Source organism: Zonotrichia albicollis, chromosome 17 (genome assembly GCF_047830755.1).
Source record: "Zonotrichia albicollis isolate bZonAlb1 chromosome 17, bZonAlb1.hap1, whole genome shotgun sequence".
Lineage (NCBI taxonomy): Eukaryota > Metazoa > Chordata > Aves > Passeriformes > Passerellidae > Zonotrichia > Zonotrichia albicollis.
Window position 1 is genome coordinate 7889046 of NC_133835.1, and position 17289 is coordinate 7906334.

At 64.0% G+C, this 17289-nt stretch overlaps 1 protein-coding gene across 3 annotated transcripts in view; it reads right to left on the minus strand.

Moving 5' to 3' along the window:
- SLC12A5 (solute carrier family 12 member 5) overlaps positions 1-17289 on the minus strand; it is a 30838-nt gene that overhangs the window by 4595 nt on the left and 8954 nt on the right. For all 3 annotated transcript variants that reach the window (XM_074553683.1, XM_074553682.1, XM_074553681.1), the window contains exons 2-25: positions 12855-12949; positions 12482-12613; positions 12133-12279; positions 11486-11540; positions 10494-10624; positions 10137-10378; positions 9854-10065; positions 7877-8044; positions 6874-6972; positions 6685-6742; positions 5885-6059; positions 4948-5066; positions 4554-4652; positions 4344-4463; positions 4066-4170; positions 3809-3977; positions 2718-2913; positions 2468-2637; positions 2255-2386; positions 1967-2074; positions 1695-1817; positions 1421-1608; positions 1081-1095; positions 405-538 (exon numbers count right to left, since the gene is read on the minus strand). In XM_074553683.1, coding sequence (XP_074409784.1) covers positions 405-538; positions 1081-1095; positions 1421-1608; positions 1695-1817; positions 1967-2074; positions 2255-2386; positions 2468-2637; positions 2718-2913; positions 3809-3977; positions 4066-4170; positions 4344-4463; positions 4554-4652; positions 4948-5066; positions 5885-6059; positions 6685-6742; positions 6874-6972; positions 7877-8044; positions 9854-10065; positions 10137-10378; positions 10494-10624; positions 11486-11540; positions 12133-12279; positions 12482-12613; positions 12855-12949 — 3192 coding nt within the window. The remainder of the gene's footprint in view (positions 1-404; positions 539-1080; positions 1096-1420; positions 1609-1694; positions 1818-1966; positions 2075-2254; positions 2387-2467; positions 2638-2717; positions 2914-3808; positions 3978-4065; positions 4171-4343; positions 4464-4553; positions 4653-4947; positions 5067-5884; positions 6060-6684; positions 6743-6873; positions 6973-7876; positions 8045-9853; positions 10066-10136; positions 10379-10493; positions 10625-11485; positions 11541-12132; positions 12280-12481; positions 12614-12854; positions 12950-17289) is intronic.

A 17289-nucleotide genomic window follows, 5' to 3' on the forward strand; every position in this document is an offset into this window, starting at 1 on the left:
TGCCCAGTCCCAGCTGAGCCTGCAGCACTGACATCTCCACACCAGAGCCAGGAGCTGGCGGGGTCAGTCCCAAGGCAAGGGGCCAGGGAAGCCCACCCGTGCTGGTGCCATGGGGATGGTGACTGAGCCAGCGGATGGCTGAGCCCCACCGACCTCTACCCGAGCCCCTGTCATGTGCCACTGCACTCATGGTGTAGGTGCCGTATCATGTGCTCCCACCACCCATCGTGTGGTGGGGGGACAGGCTGGTGCCAATGACAGCTGCTGGACCCAGCCAGGAGCAGGAGGTGTGAGGAGATCCAGGCTCAGGAACTGACCTCTGCCTCATGGCACTCGCCTAAAAGACCCACCAGTGTTGGGGAAGACATAGAGCGCTCTGATGAGTGGCCCCACAGGAAGGATACAGTTCTCATCCCCTTTCCGGTTACGGGGAGGCCCTGGCATGTTCAGCAGGACCAGCTTGGCATCCTGGGACTTCTTCACAATCACCTCATTGAGCCTCACAGCCGTGTGCATCCTCCTCACGTTGGACTGGTTCCTGTGGGCGACAGCACATGTGGGCACGGGACAGGCAGGGTCAGCCTCCAGCCCACACCAGGCCCAGGGAGCCACAGGGCGCGCTGGCCTCCTGCCCTCGGGCAGTGCAGCACGAACTCGGGGTGCAGCAAGCTTTGCCAGGCACTGCGCTGGTGACTCTGAGCCTGCACTGGTGGCCATGAGCTGCAGGGCCACACACGGTGCCCACGGGCAGAGGGAACCACGGCTGCTTGGGGCCGGGCTGCATGGGAGCGAGCAGGAGCAGGCAGCATGAGCGTCATCGTGGGTAGCCAAGCCCAGGCTTGCAGGGAGCTGCTGGCAGCATAGCAGGGCAGCTGAGGAGCGTGTGGCACGGGCAGTGCACGGTGCACAGGGCTGGCAGCCAGAGCTGCCCGGGTGAGCTGCCTGGCAGTGCAGCTGTCACGGCTCACTGAGCCGCCCTCCTGCACAGGGGCAACCCCCATGGCTCCCATCGTGCTGCCCCATGAGCACAACCCAGCTCCCTCCACCCCAGCCCCGGCACCCAGCCAAACCCAGACTTACAGGTTCTCCCACTCCCTGCCAGGAATGTGATGGGGTCCGAGAGAGAGAGAGAAAGAGAGACAGAGAAATGTGGTGAACACCAGGTGGGCACCCTCACTCCCCACAGCACACCCAGCCTGGGCAGCCCATTCCTTGCCAGCACAGTTCTACACAGGGACCCCTCCCCACCTGCCCCTCTGCAAGGGCACACTCAGAGCACCCAGGCTGCCTGACCACTCCTCAGGGCAAGGATCAAGCTGGAGCTGCCGAGGCCCTGCCTGGACCCCCTGGCTGGGGCAGGCAGGGACAGCCAGGGTCACAGGGTATGGGTGGGACAAGGTGGCAGCATGGGGGGCCGTACGGCTTCATGCTGAAGAAGTCTTTGATGCCCTCAGGGCTGACAGGACTCTTGCTCTTGTTCTTCTCAGCAACGGACTTCTCCTTGGTCCAGGTGAGATGCACCTTCTCAGGGGCTGCCTCCACCTCATCACCAGGAGACTGAGAGCTGCTGGAGAAGGTGGTGGCATTCTTGTCGTGGATTAGTTGGACCTGCAGAGGGAAGAGGGGAATGGCGGGCAGGGCCTGGGGCCTGGGGCTAGCTCCCTGCCTGGCTGTGTCTCGGTACAGCCCCTCACCTCCTCCTCTGGCTTCTCCTCGCCGTCAGCAGCCTGCTCCTCGGGGACGTTCAGGCGCAGGCGGGTGTTGGCCGGGTTCTTGCGCCGGATGGAGCCACGGGACTCATCCGTGATGCTCTGGATCTGTGTGGGAGGGATCAGCCAAGGGAGTTGGGCACAAGAGGGCTTGGCTGGGCAGAGCCTAGCCTGAAGCCCATCAGGATGAGCACACTAGGTTCACATCAGAGCCACCACAGGGGTCAGAGCCCACCCAGCCTGTCCTGCAGCCTCACCTCCCGCTCCCGTTCGTTCTTGGTGAGGTGCATTTGTTTGAGGATCTGGGAACGCTGCTCCATCACCAGAGTCTTCTCATAGGTGTAAGCAGAGATGTCACTCTCATGCTGTTGGGAGAACAGAAGAAATTTGGGGCAGGGTTAGCTGTACTACCTGCTCCCAGCATGGCCCAGCATGTCCCCGTGGTGCTGTGTCTGCCCAGGGTGCTGTGTGCCCCACGTCAGGCTCTGTCTGGCTCCCATGCACAGCATCCCTGACTGCAGCACGTGCCCCATCCCAGCACTCACCATCTCCACCACTTCCACCTCTGCGGTGATGCGCAGGTGGTACAGGAACGTGGTCAGGTCCTTCTTCATCTGGATGCTGTTGTCATCCATCTGTGCCACCGTGAAGATGCGCATCTTGCACTTACGCCACACCTGCAAGGGATGGAGGAGGCTTGAGTACAGCTCCACAGGGACAGGGACAGCCCCAGCCCAGCACTGCAGGGCCCAGCCTACCTTGTGCTGCCGCAGCAGGAAGGGCAGCAGCATCAGCATCCCCCCATCGTGGACAATCCACCAGACGTCGATGTGACCCTCTGAGAACCGCTCCTGGTTGCCCGGAAACATGGCAACATTCTTGGCCACCAGCAAGGCCAGATGCCCAGCTGTGGTCTCTCGCACCAGCTCTGGGAGGGGAAGGGCCACGTCAGCCAGGGCAGCCTGCAGCCCCCCAGGCCCGGCAGTGCCCACCCTCCACGGTGCCTACCAATGAAGTTCCTCCAGGTCTGGTGGTCCTCCTTCTGGCGCCAGCTGCGGGGCCAGCCCACCAGCACTGTGTTGTGCTGCAGCCCCCCCAGCCCGCTGGACTGGATCAGGTGGGACATGCCATCCCGCAGGTTAGAGGAGATCACCACCTGACAAAAGCCCTTCACCTTCTCTGCCTCCATCAGGCGCCGGATGGACTGCAAGGGAGAAGGAAGTCAGAGACCCCAGGGTCTCAGGGATGGGCATGGAGCATGGGCACAGCAGCTGCCAGGGCCAGCAGTGGCCCAGCCCAGGCCAGATGAGGTACAGGGTGCAGGATGTGGGGTACAGGGTACAGAATGGGGGGTGCAGAGTATGGAGTACAGGGCTGTGAGGTGCAGGGTGCAGAATGTGGGGTACAGGGTACAGAATGGGGGGTGCAGAGTATGGGGTACAGGGCTGTGGAGTGCAGATCCTCACACGGTCTCTGTGCCCCACGGCAGGCCAGTGGCTCCGGGCCAGTGGGGTGATACCCAGCGGAGCACAGAGCTGGCACACAGCTCTGCACCGTGCAGAGTGGAGGGTGTCCTTGTGCCAGGGCTCTGACAGGTGGCAGAGCAGCAATTAGAGTTATTTACTCAGAGAAATTATAACATGTCTGCATGGGAGAGAAACTGTTTGCTTCCAAGGGCTTAATCTCATTAATGTGCCGCCCCGCGGGTGCAGGGGGTGGGGAGTGCTCTCTCTCTGGCGGGGAAAGGCTCATCTCCCACCTTGCCTGGCACCAGGGCCACAGAGACTGTGGCAAGGGTTGAGGCTGAGGAGTCTGCTCAGCACAGCAGCTGTGCCAAGTCCTGCAGCAGCTGGCCAAGACTGGGACTAGTGCTTGGCAGGTGCCAGCATCTCTGGTGTCTTGGAGGGGAAGAGGAGCCCAGAGGTCCCTGTGGTACTGTGAACACCAGTGAAGCACGGAGTCCTCAGACTCTGCCTGATGCCACTGAAAGCTCTCTGGGCCATCCTGGGGCCACCAGCCCTGGCCATGGGGCAGAAACAACCCTGGGCACCTGGGGACCTACTGCTGGCACAGCCTGACCCAGTGCAGGCAGCTCTCACCTCCTCTGCCCTCTGTGCCTGAGGGTGGTTGTCCAGGAAGGTCCCTTCTAACACCGAGGCCACGATTGTGAGGCCCTTCCCAGCCTTGAGCTGCGAGGTGAAGGACAGGAGCTGCGGGTGCACCACGTTCTGCTCCTGATCCCCACGGACCAGGACCAGCAGCTGCGGCCTGGAAGGAAGGTCCTGCAGTCAGTGCCCGTACCCAGCTCATCCCTGCCCCAGAACCCTGAGGTGCCCATCTCCCTGCCCAGCCTCACCTCCAGTTTTTGGTGTGTGGGGGCCCTTCCTCCAGCCGCAGCAGGGCATAGCGGGCTGCACTCAGGGACAGACCCCGGATCCCGTCACCCCACTCCTTCTCCGCCCTGCAGGAACCACAGCACATAAGGGATGCCCATGGCTCTGGCACAGAGCACCACGCTGGCACCCTGGAGCACCCTGGGACAAGCAGCCCAGGGCAGCCAAGCAGCCACACTGAGAGGCCACATGGCCACGGGGGCTGGCCAGGACAGGAGCTGCACACCGTGGCCTCCCTTACCCGCGGTACTCGATGTATTTGTAGATGAGGCCAGCGATCAGCATGGCCACCAGCGCATAGTACCAGGAGCAGATGAACATCAGCGCCAGGCAGAGGCTCATGCCCAGGAAGGACAGGGTCCTGCAGAGGGCACAGAGCTGTCAGCATGCCCTGGGGCCCCCAGCAGGGTGTCCTGGGTGTCCCTGTGCTGCCCCATCCCGCCCGGCTCACCAGTGGTAGTAGCGGAAGCGGGGCCGCCAGTTGGGCGTCCGCAGCAGCGTCTGCACCGCACACGCCAGGTTCACAAACATGTAGCACATGAGGAAGAACCTGCAGGAGAGAGCAGGGGACTGAGTGGGTGCAGTGTGAGGGACTGAAGCCTCCACACCTCCTGGGTCCAGGGTGGCCAATGCTGGAGCATGCCCTGCTGATGGACAGAGAAGCAGTGCCATGGACAAACCAAGCCTCAATGCTGGCCAAGATGTGAGCCCAGAGTTCCCGCAGGGCCCCCCTCTTCCCAGGCAGGGGCCAGGGCAGCAGGTCCGTTCCCCCCTCCCCCGAGGAGCAGAGACCCACACACGCCACCCGCAGTTGTGAAGGGGCGGGTCGACAGCACGCTGCCTACATGGAGAGGATGGGAGCCACCTCGTCCAGGGAGGCGATCAGGATCCCGATCTCGCAGATGCAGGCTGTGAGCAGCAGGGCCCATGTCGGCTCCCCGTTGGCTTTGCCATGGCCAAAGACCTGGAAAGGGGGGGGAGAGGGCGTGTCAGGCTCTGCGGTGCCCTGCAGCCCTGGGCAAGGGCGCTCAGTGCAGCCCGATGGGACTGGACCTTCCCATACACCCAGCCCTGGCAGGAGCAGGGACTGGGAACACTGGGTGCCGTGAGCTGGCTCATGTCCCATTGGAATCTGCCAGGAAAGCATTCCCAGCGCTGGCTCCTGCTGGCAGAACAGTCCCGTTCCCGGCACATCCCGTGGCTCTTCCCACACCCAGCCCAGCAGCCCCTGTACCCCAGCAGGGACCAGCCCCAGCTCCCAGCCTGGCCACGGCCGCACAGAGCCGGGCACCCGTGCTCGGGACGGACACACAGCCGGGGGACAGCGGCCCCTCCTGCGGCTGCGGGCGGAGCGGGGAGGGGGCCGGGGGCGCGTGTCCGGACGCATTAGAGGGTGCGGGAGGTGCGAGCGAGAGCTCGGGCTGGGGCTGGCAAGGAGAAGGAGGGAGGATAAAATTAGCCCGCTCTTCCCTGGGGGGAGCTGTCGGGTTGGATTTGGAGAGATGAGGTTGTGGGAACGCGTCTTCAGAGAGCAGATAAAATATGAAGCGGCACTGCAGCGGGGGGGAGGGAATTCTGACCTTTCCCGACACTCTCCTCCCACCGACACCGCAGCCAGAGCCACCAGGGCCGCCCACCGCCGTGACGGTGCCGGTGCCGGTACCGGCGGGACAAGGGCAGAGATGTGGGGCTGCTCCGGCACCGACGGCGCCGGGGGGAGGCACGGTGGGGTCCACAGTGGGCGCTCAGGGTGGGGAAGCACCGGACTCGGGGGTCACCTACCCTGAGGAAGGGAACGATCCCATCCCTGGAGATGGCTTGCAGGAGGCGGGGGGCTCCGGTGAGACTCTGCAACCCCGCCCCGCAGGTGGAGAAGAAAGAGCCAATGACAATAACCCACGGGGACGGCCACGCCAGGGTGCCAACCACCAGGTTCCCGTTGACAGCCTCACCAAACCTGCGGGGATCAGCATCACCTGCAGCTCTATCCCATGACCCAGCACCACAGTGGCACAACCCAGCCCCACAACAGCACCACTCTGGGGTGACACAGCTGGGAATTGACTCAAGGGGTGAGCAATGGAGCAGGTTGCCAGGGGTCTGTCCTCCTCCCTGCACCCATAATCGTGGCAAAGGACAAGGGCAGGTGTGGGACAGCACTCCTCATCCCTGTGCCGGGGGGGGGGGCAATGATGATGCATGCAGTTGGATCCTGTTTGTGTTGGTGCTGGCGACCCAGAAGTGTCACCTGCCACGTGCGGTGAGCAGGGCTGCCCCAGATAAGCAGGAGCACAGGCAGCCTTGCCTGTTGACAAACAAGTGGCTGCCTGCAGCCCCGGAGGGGGAGGAATGCAGCAAACACGGATGGTTGGGATGCAAACAAGCCCCCAGTGCTGGTTACAAGCTCCAGCCCCCCTGCCTGGTTACACCCACGAGCCCCCCAATGCCCCCATGTCTGCCCAGTGTGTCATGGTTGCAGCCTTCCCCCCACCTCTGCCTGGCCCTAGGGCTGCCCCAGCCACAGCCTGTTCTGGGGGGCTGCCAGACTCTCTCCATGCCCCCCATGGCCTTGGGACACTCACTTGTCACGCAGGACGACCCCCTCGATGCATGCTCCAAAGAGGACAACAGAGCTGATATCTGCCAGGTAGTCAAGGAGAGCCAGGAGGATGCAGAGTCCTGCCTGCCCAGCCCAGTGCAGCACCCGAGCTGATCTGCCCCGCAGAGCCCACCCACCCAGAGCCCAGGCTCAGGCCAGCCCTGAAGGATACAGACCGCAGAGGTGGTGGCAATGGCCAGGATGGTGCCTGTGGGGATGGACTTCTGGGCATCCCGCAGGTCTCCCGAGCGGTTGGAGCCAGCCATGATGCCTGGGGAAAGAGGGGATGGGGTCAGGGGGAGCAGAGGTACAGCCCATACCCGTCCCAGATACCCTCATGCCGGGCACCGTGTGAGCCCTGGGCACAGCAGGACACGGCTCGCTGTGCGCCAGGATGGGAAGCAGCCATGATGGACGGGGGAGAAGGCGCGGCTGCGGCTTGGGGTACCCAGCCTGCTCCTCTCACCCCCCTCCAACACTTCCCCCCCTACCCCAAACCGCAGCCTGAGGCCACTCAAGGATTAGGCTCAAAAGCTCTCAAGTGCCTTGTCTCATTAGCCCTTAATTAGCTCAAGCAGGGACGGTGGCTGCCGCAGGGGCAGGGACAGGGTCCAGCCCCGACGTTGCTCGGGGAGGGCAGGAGGTCGCGCAGGGACACGGCTGCACGGGCGGGATCAGCTCAGCCCGGGGGATGACCCGTGCCGGGGCAGGACCCCAGAGCCGGGGCACCGGCGTCCTGCACACACCGGCACCGGCTGCTGAACGGCAGCGGAAGGGGTGGTACCGGAGGCTGAGCGGCTGCCGGGGTCCCCGCAGCGCCGAACCCTCCAGCGCTCGCCATGCCCGGGCCAAGCCGGAGGCTCCCGCCGTTCCTGGCCCCGCGGAGCTGCAGTGGAGCCCCGGAGGCTGCGCCCGCTCGGCTCCGCAGCGGGGCTGGGCCGGGGGGGCTCCTCTGCCCCCGGAGAGCTAAAAATACCGGAGCGGCGGGACGTCAGCGCGCACCGGGCGGCACCGACAGATCTGGAGCGCGGGCGGCTGCGGGGGAGGCGATGGCGACCGGCCGCCCCCGCGCCGCCGCTGTCACCGCCGCACGCACCCCCGGGAGCGGGGGTGGCACACGTGCGGGAGCGCGCCCGGCCACACGTGCTGTGCCCGCGGCACGGAGCGGCTCCCACCTGTCACCGAGGGGAAGTAGATGCCCACGAGCAGGGTGAAGTAGGACGTCATGTCGCTGAAGACGTAGGGCTGGTCCATGTCCACCGGCGTGTCGGGGGAGCTCACCGAGGGCAGCCCCCGCTTCTCCACGATCACGCCCTTGGTCAGGTATGAGCTCCAGAGGTTCTCTGTGAGGAAGAAGGAGGCAGGGCAGTGCAGATGCAAGCCCCCACACCCAGCACAGCATCCCCACCCCACAGAAATGGAACTGGGGGGTGTGTGGTTCTCCCAGCCCTTCCCCGGCCCCACTGAGCAGCCAGCTGAGCAGCACACGGGCATGCAGAGGGTGAGGATGGCGGCACAGGTGGGCAACCAGAGCAGGTTCATACTGCTGTTGGCAGCGTCCCCACAAGATACTGGAGCAGCTGACATGGGATTGCAGTAGCAAATAATTAAGAGGGTAATATAATTAATGCTGATCAACACAGGTTTAAGGGAAGTGGATCGTGTCAAAGTAACTTGATAATGTTTTTGATGGGATTATGAGTGCGGGGCTGATGTAACAGGCTTAGTGTCCCTCCGTGTGCTGCTTTGGCCGCAGATCATGGGGAGAAACTGGAGCAGTGGAGAGCAGCCAGCACCGGGCAGGGCAGGCAGAGGCAACTGCCCTTGGCATGTCACTGCTGGGGGGGCAGAGAGGAGCAGCCAGCCCTCAGCCCCGGCCCTGAGCCCCCTTCATGGCTGCTCACAGGTGACAGATGGGGCCGGCAGCTCCTATTGGCCTCGCCTGTCTCATGCTCCCTGAAATGTTGTGTTTCTCCCCACCCTCACCTAGGGCACAGCAAGCCCCAGTCACCTCTGCCAGGGTCAAACTGTGCCACCCATCTTATGATGCTGCTGGGCTGGTCACCTTTGTCACCAGCCACCCCAGAGTGGGTGTCCTGGCTCTGTCCCACTGCCCCCAGTGCAGGAGGGTTTGCTGCCTGAGAGAGACCAGCTGGGTGGGTGGGGGTCTGCACCCCCTCCCCAACACCATTGCCAACAGGAGCAGGTTCCACCCAGCAGCCAGGAACTTCTTATCTGACCCAAAGGACCTCAGAGTGCAACATCACCGGGAGGCTCCCAAACACCCTGTGACTGCACTAATCACCATCAATCACAGCTGCAGCCCTGAGCACCACGTGCTCAGCTAAGTCTGACCTCCCGTGCCCGTGGCCACGCAGACACCAGGGCAGGATGGCTGGGGCAGCCCTGCAGCCATCAGGAATGACTGATCCTGCTTGTGGCTCTGCTGCTTTCCTAAGTCCCAACAACCACTCCAGCATTAGGGTCTGCAGACACCCTCTGAATGTGGCACAGAGCATCAGCCTCTGCCACCCACTGCAGAGCGTGAGCACCTAGCAGATACACCAGCATCTCCACAAAAACAGGTCATAAGTGGCTCCTCCCAACAAATTCACACATCTTTCTGTGGTCCTGGCCACTCTCCCAGCAGGGCTGTAGCCACAGGAGCTAAATGGCCCCAAGGGGTGATCACTTCGCTCAAAACCTCAAATCAATACCAGCCTTTCCAAAGGCCAAGAGGAAGCAGAGGAAGATTTATTCCTCCCCAGCCTTCGGGCCTCATTCTGAGCCACCCCACTGACTGACACAGACTGCAGGCAGGTGGCTGCAGTGCCCTGCTCTGTCACCCAGTGCAGGAGTGTCCCACTGCCCAGCACAGCATGAGCACAGCTCCCTGTGCCTCAGGAGCAGAGCAGCCCCCAGCAGGGATCTCCCCCATGCTCTCTCACCTGGACCCAGCCCTGTTTGCCCCCACAACACCTGGAATGGCTGAGGAGCTATGACTCCCACAGCACACCCACCATCCCTGTTGGCAGAGTTGCCCAGCAGGCACAGCCACTGCCCCTCCACAGCTCCCTTGCTTTTCCATGCTGCCATTCCCATGCCTTCATGCCCATGCCCACGTTCCCATGCCTCTGTTGGCACATGCTCACCTTGGATGAGGCCACTGGCAGCACCAGGGATGCCCTCAATCTCAGTGACGTTGTTCATGGTGAAGTACTCATCACAGGTGGCATTGAGGAAACGGGAGGTGCAGAAAAGCTCCCAGAGCTTGGAGCCAACTGTCTCGTTCCCCTCCACCACCATCTTGGTGCAGAGGTCAAAGCCGTGGCGTGAGAGGGTCCTGTTGCCCAGGAGGCAGATCCTGGGGGCACAAGGGCACTCAGCATCTGCATGCCCCAGCCCTGCTGCATCCCTGCAGGACCCCGTACTCACGGGAAGCTTGGTGGGTCAAAGGCAGATTTGATGACTCCAGCATAGATGGCAAGGATGGAGAGGATGACACAGCCCAGGAAGACCAGGGCGAATTTGTTGACATACTTGACACCCACGAACACCACGGTGGCCATGCAGGTCAGCACACAGGTGCCATACACACGCATGTTGTTGAGCATTGCAGCTGCCTCCCCGCTGGCATCCTCTGCCTTGAAGATGGCCATGGCTGGGAAGATGTAGGCCTGGGAAAGAGTCATGGCATCACCACCTGGCTAACAGCCTGCAGAGGGGCCCCAGGAGAAAGGTCCTTCAGGCCCCCTGCCCTGCCAGGAGCTGAGGCAAGGAGCAGGTACGTACCAGCAGGATCTCGATGGTGCCCAGGATGTACATGGCACCCGCAAAGGTGGTGCCCAGGTAGAAGCAGAGCCCCACAGCCCCACCAAACTCGGGTCCCAGCGAGCGTGAGATCATGTAGTAGGAGCCACCCGCTGTCAGAGAGAGCAAAAGTGGGTCCCAGCCAGACCCCAGTGACACCCTCAGCCCTGCCAGGTATCCCAGAGGGCAGACTGGAGCCAGGATAGCCACGGGCCCTGCTCCAGCACTGAGCAAGATGCAGAGCAGCAGGAGTGACCACACAGGCAGAGTCATTCCCCGGCAGCCAGCAGGCAGGTGCAATGGCCAGTGGCACAGGTGTTCCCTGGACACCAGACACGAGCTGGAGCCCCAGGGACCTGGGCCATACCCTGCTCCATCCTCCCAGAGGAGCCCTCAGAGCCGGGCTGCCGGGATCGATGGTCCCGCTGCGGCAGCAGGATGATAAATAGCTTTAATTACACCCCGCGCTGGGCTGTCAGCGCTGTGCCCAGCCTGGCGCAGCTCACGGCTCCCCAGGGCTCTGCAGGGCTGCCATGTTCTGGGGGAGGCAGCCAGGGCACCCACGGCCACAGCCCACCGTGCCTCCTGCGGGGCAGAGCCGGCACACAGCAGCGTGCCCGTGTCCGGCTGTGGGAGAGCCCATCCCATATCCCATCCCATATCCCATCTCCCAGCTCCGGCTCTCAGCACGCCCTGCTCCCATCCTCCTGCCGTGTGTCTCCCGGCTCCCCGCGGCCTCGCCAGTCTGGCGGAGGGAGGAGCCGCGGCTGGCGGCTCTCGCTGCCATCTGCACCTCGCGGCTTTGGGGACGGGTGGCGGCTCCAGCGCTGCGCTCCCCCGGGCCCCGGGGATCCCGCGCGGGCTGCTGGCAGAAGGCTGGGGAGCGGCTGGCAGCCCCGGGGGATGCTCTCTGGGAAAAGCCCCGGCAGGAACCCCACCCTGCTGCCCGCGCACACCGCGGGGCTCGGCTGTACCTGGCACCACACCGTTGGTGGCGATCGCGCTCATGGAAATGGCTGTCAGCATCGTCTGCGGGAAGAAACACAGCGAGTTCAGGAGCAGAGGGACAGGGGAGGGAAGGGAAAGCTGGGGCCATGCCAGGACATGGGGCCTCTTGGGGCCACGCTGAGATGTGCCACAGGGCAGGGATGCCCAGGGAGGATGAGTGGATAGATGTGTGTGTAGATGGACAGGCAGGATGTTGGCTGGCAGCACAGCTGACACAGCTGAGCCCTTGGAGGGACTGGCAGTGCTGGGGTGGCTCAGGACACTGGACAAGGCCAGCCTTCCCAGGCTCTGCCTGGGGTGACTGTCCTGGTGAGGTGGCTCTCTGCTTGGTACCAGATCAGGGGACCCCCAGCACATCCCCCTGCATGGCAGCTGTGATCTGGGTCACCATTTAAGCACCATTCCACTGCTGATTCCTCTGGGAAGCTGAAGGCTTCTCCTTGCTCTAAGTGGGGCAGGAGCTAGGGCAGGGGCAGAGCTGGGGCAGGAGCAGAGCTGGGGCAGGGCATGGTGGGCTGGCAGCCAGTGCACCTCTCCATGGTCCAGCCAGCCAGACTGGTGACCCCAGGCCATGGGCAAGGCTAGTGAAGGCTTATCTGGCTTCAAAACTCACACAGGAGCAGCAGAGGAAGACCATGCAGAATGACTCCATGATGCCAGCGATCCCCACCACCCAGGTGAGGCGCAAAAAGAGGATGACTCCGAAGATGTTCTGAAGGCAGGGCAGGTAGACACCCATGAAGGTGCCCATCCGTGGGGCCTGTGGAGGGAACAGCAGTTACCAGTGCTCAGGGGCCTGGCTGGCAGAGGAGCAAGAGATCCCAGTCCTCCCAGGAACCCAGGGTAAAACTGCCCCTGGTTGAGGCCAATGGGTCTCCTGTTCCCAGGGCAGTCTATGGCCTGGCACAACACAGGCAAGGGCCTCAGAGGGAGGGAAGGTTACCTCCCCCTTAGGTCCTCACCTGCACCGGCTTCTTCTTGCCTCCATCATTGTTCTCAGCCTCCTCGTGCTCCCGGCTGCCCTGTGGCAGATTGGTGTAATTGGCCAGTCCACTCAGCAGGGACGAGACCATAGGGCTGGTGTCCATCTCCTCCTGTGAAGAGCAGATCCCAGGTTGTGAGAACAGTCCCCTGGGACCCCAGCCAGCCCCAGGAGACCTCACCAGATGCTGCCCCACTGCCTGCCCCTCCAGGAATGGCTTTGGCAGTGCAGCAGCCCTGGCCTGGGCCTCTGGCATGTCCCAGTGCCCAGGGTGCAGGCTGGGTGCTGTGGGACAGCTTGGGACAGCTGCTTAGCTCAGCTCCCTCCCCTGCCCCACTTCCTGCATGCCCTACCTCGAAGAGGGCCATGTTCTTGCCATCGTACTCCTTGCCCTTCTCCAGGTCCGTGCTGTTAATGAAGGGGCTGCTCTCCTTGGGATTGCCATCGCCTGCAGAGACAGCACCGAGTCAGTCAGGCAGCCCCTGCCCCACCCACACCTTCAGAACATCCACCCCACATGGTCACTGCTGTGAGGGGCCACAGCTGCCCGGGGCAGCAGCAGAGCTGCCAGGGCTGTGGGCACCACGCTCACACCCAGACCAGCACAGGCAGTGCCAGGCAGGCATGGCAGCCCCCAGCATCACTTCCCCCGGCACACACAGGGGCTGCCATGCCCAGGAGGCTCCGCTGCCCCGCCCGGCCGTGCCGACACGCGGAGCCGGCGGAGCGCATCCACGCAGAGAGGCGAGCGGAGTGCATCGGGGGAGCCTCCGGCGGGAGGCACGGCCGCAATAACTCACGGCACGGCCGCAATAACTCACAGCACCTGCGGGTGAGCGCCCTGGGACTGCCCTCGGGGCCGGGACTGCCCTCGGGGCCGGGACTGCAGGGCTGCTCAGCATCGTCGCACAGGGGATGGTCCCGGCACAGTGCCCGGGACTAGGGCCACTGGCCAGGTGTCTGGTCCTCCTCCTAGACATGCACCACAGGGCGAGAGGTGACATCATTGAGGGCAGATGATGCCCGGGGCAGTGGAGCCACCCACAGCAGTGCCAGGCCCATAGAACCAGCAGGACAGGGACCACAGGCACTCACTGCATTAATGACCTAGTGCAGAAGAAACCTGGAGTTGGCTTAATAGCGATGAAAACAGCTGAGCTGCAGAGCAGCAGAAATAAATCAAGCTGGAAATGGAGCAGCAGTAAGGATGGTGCTGCTGGAGCAGCACAGCTCCAAGAGAAGATCCAGAGCAGAGAGGGACCAGGACATGGGGGCCAGGAGCCACAGGACACAGTCCTGGGCAGAGCAGATGAGGAGGCACCCATGGCATGGGGAAACCTGGGCTGCCAGGCCAGTCCCAGCCCTCAGTGGGGGAAGACAGGCTCCCTGCCACACACCCATCCCAGCAGCAGAGCCCTGCAGCCAGAGCAGTCACACTGCCAGTGGCCACCGCACTGCTGGGCAGGTTGCCCACACAGGCAGGGTCACAGACCAGCTCCAGGCTTTGGGACATGGGAGAGAACTGCCCCCTCCACCATCCTCCAGCATGGAGCCCATGAGTGCCCTGGGGCAGAAGGATGGTGCCCTGGCAGTGTAGTCACCCACTCATGGTGGCAGCCACAAGACAAACCCTGCGACCGCTTGGAGCATCCTGGTCCTCTGAAGACCGCCATTCTCCTGCCAGTTGACTCATATTCGGGATCCTGGAAGCCCGTGTGCAGCAGTGATTCACCATCTGCAATTCCCTGGCACACAGGGTGCTCCTGGCTGACCAGGAGGTGAAGCCTCAAATGCTACAGGTGACACGGACCTGCGGGCTGGCCCCAACTCCCACCATCCCCGGGCTCCCCCAGCACGGGGCAGCAATGTCCCTGAGGGCACAGCCAAACACTGAGGCACAGCCTGCAGACTTCTCCGGTGCAGGAGTGGCCATGGCAGTGCCACTGGGACACCCTGACCCACAAGCTCCTCTCCAGAGTCCCACTGGACACTCACCCAGCACCCCAGTGCCATGTGCCTGCCCTGCATCTCCCACAATGGGTCTCATCACAAACCTCATGCGCTCCTTGCTCTGTGTTTGGTCTAAAGCCCCACTGAACCCTGCTGTCATTAGGTAACAGCAGTAGTGTGGGCTGGCAACCACCCACTCGCCACAGCTCCTGCCCACCTGCACCAGCCCTGGGGACCACACTGATGTGAAACATCCACCACGCTGACAAGACACCCTCCAGGCTGATGCTGTGGCCATCCCCAGGGAGGTGACAGAAGGGTGCAGGAGCAGGGGTGGCTCGATCTCCCCTCCCCCTTGGGGCTGGGTGGCACCGGGGGACACGGGCAGCTTGGCAGGGAGACGTGCTGAAAACGTGGCAAGGCTCTGGGACCCCTCCGGGAGAGCGGAGCCCGCGGGGGCCTCGCCTCACCGCCTGGTACCCAGCCGACGACATCACCGTGCAGGTTTCCATGGTAACGGCGAGCCACGGCCGCCTCGGCTCCCGCTCTTATGTAACGGCGCAGGCAGCCGGACGCTGGCCCCACATGGCACCCGCGCCCCGGCCCACCGGCGCCCGGAGGATGGTGCGGCAGGACCCCCGGCCCCAGGGCACCCCGACCCCCGGGACTGCCCTGCTCGGCCCCGCACGACAGGCGCCAGCAGCACCCCCGGGTGCCCGAGCTCCAACCCTGGCACCACAAAAGCACCCACAGCTCGCAGTCCCTCACCCCCAGCTCTGCCCAGCGCTGCTCACGCTGGGGCCGCGGTCCGTGCTGGCACCAGCCGGGCTGCCGGGGCTGCCCGGGGCAGGAGCCCCTCGCTGGGTGATGCTGCTGCGAGGAGCAGCACTGGGAGAGGCCCCGGGCTGGCGAGCATGAGCATGCAGCAGGGCTCGGGGCGACTCTGAGTCTCCCACGTCGCTGCAGCCCCACAGGCTGGAAGGAGTTAAGTACCAGGGCGCAGGGTCCCAGGTGACAAAGCGCTCCCGCTCCTGCTCCTGCTCCTGACGGAGACCATTTTGCCGCAGCGGGGCTGGTGCAGCCTCTCCCCGGTAGCTGCCTCAGACCCGTGGTCTGAAGTCAGGGGCAGCCAGGGCAGGCAGGAGCAGTGCCCCGTCCCTCACCTGCCGCTGCCACGGCCGGGTCCCACAAACGGGGCGCTGCCTCCCGGCCCTGGGGACACGTGGGACACTGCCAGCGCCAGCAACGCCCACAGGGCTGCCCCTGCCCCGCAGCCAGGACAGAGCAGCGCAGGGCCGGAGCGCTGGACCGGGCTGGCAGCCCCAAGGCCGGTAGCCGAGCCGGGAGAGACAGTGAGAGCAGAGCAGAGCCGAGCCGAGCCGTGCCAGGCTTCGATCCCGGCGCTCAGCCGCCCCCCTCCCCAGGGATCACTCAACACGAATCGGCCTTTTAATTTGCTGCGGCGGCTGGAAGGGCTGGCAGCGGGATCGCTGGCAGGAACCCGCAGCCCCGCCGTGGGCACCGCGCAGCCCCGCTCTCAGCAGGGCTTCCACCAACCTGTCTGCCCGGGGCAGCCCGGAGCAAACGCAGCAGCGCCAAAGGACCGTCACGGCAGCCTTGGAGCCCCCCAAGGCAGGGCTCAGGCAGCAGCACCAACCACAATTTGATCTTCTAATGGCTTTTTACTTAGCCCTAAATTGGGTTGGGAAGCGTCATGTCCCTTATCCCAAATCCTCCCTAATCGCTTTACACGGCGCAGGGCACTGAGCACTGGCTGGGGTAGCCCCAGCAGCCACCCCCCACGGGCTAATTAACCACAGCTGCTGCCAACGCTGCCACCCGACCACGGCCGTGCCCTCCGCAGCATCCAGAGCACAGCCAGCCCCAGCCAGGGACATCGGGCACTGGGGCTGCGGCACTGCCGGGCGGTGCAGAGGGCGAGGGGGGCCGTGGCAGGAGCAGCCCCGACCTCAGAGCCCTCCGCGGCTCCGTCTGCGCTCCTGCACGGGGCTGCTGACGGCTCCGGAATCCCCTGCGCCACCCCCGCCCCATCCCCGCAGCCCCAGGGGCAGCAGCAGCAGCGCGATGGCTGCTCACGGCACTAGGGATGCCCTGGGGCTCCCCTGCAGGTACACAGGACACCTTGACTTCTGCCACAGCACACCTGGGCTCCCGGGGCCCTGCCTGCAGCAAGGGGCACCCCAGGGTGACCCCAGCAGGCCAGCGAGCACATGGGCGAGCACGTGGCCCTGGCTGATGTCCCCAGCTGCTGCCGTTTTGCAGGAGCTGCTGGCCAGGGAGGCCACACTGCTGTTCTGTCACCTCCGGCTATCAAGGGGACTTGGCTGGACACACACTGCCTGGCCCTGGGCTGTTGGCCTGGGGTGCCTAAGGCAGATGGGGATGGCCAAAGTATTCCTATGGCAGTGGTATCTCTGTGTCCACCCGGCTTCCTTCTACCCTGCACAGGAGTGTCTGACAGCTGCTCTGGGGAGGGGGACTCTTGGAGAGGCCACACAGCCCTTGCAGCCCCCCCGAGGCATAGACCACTGATGATCAGAGCAGTGCTGGCAGCGTCACAGCAGAGCCACTCCAGCTGCAGCGTGTCAGGGGAGCAGGGGTGGGGAGCACGGGTGGGGGTCAGGGGTGGATGGTGGAGTAGGATGCTCCCCCCATGCCAGGGCTGCGTTTTCCCCCTCCAGCCAGCAAGCACACCCAGTGGCCTTTTGGGCTGGATTCCTTCACAGCCTGACCCAAATTAGACCAACTGCTACTTCAGACCTATCCTCTTCCTTCCTAAACCCAGGATTATCCTCCCTTTGATCAGCCGGCCCTGCA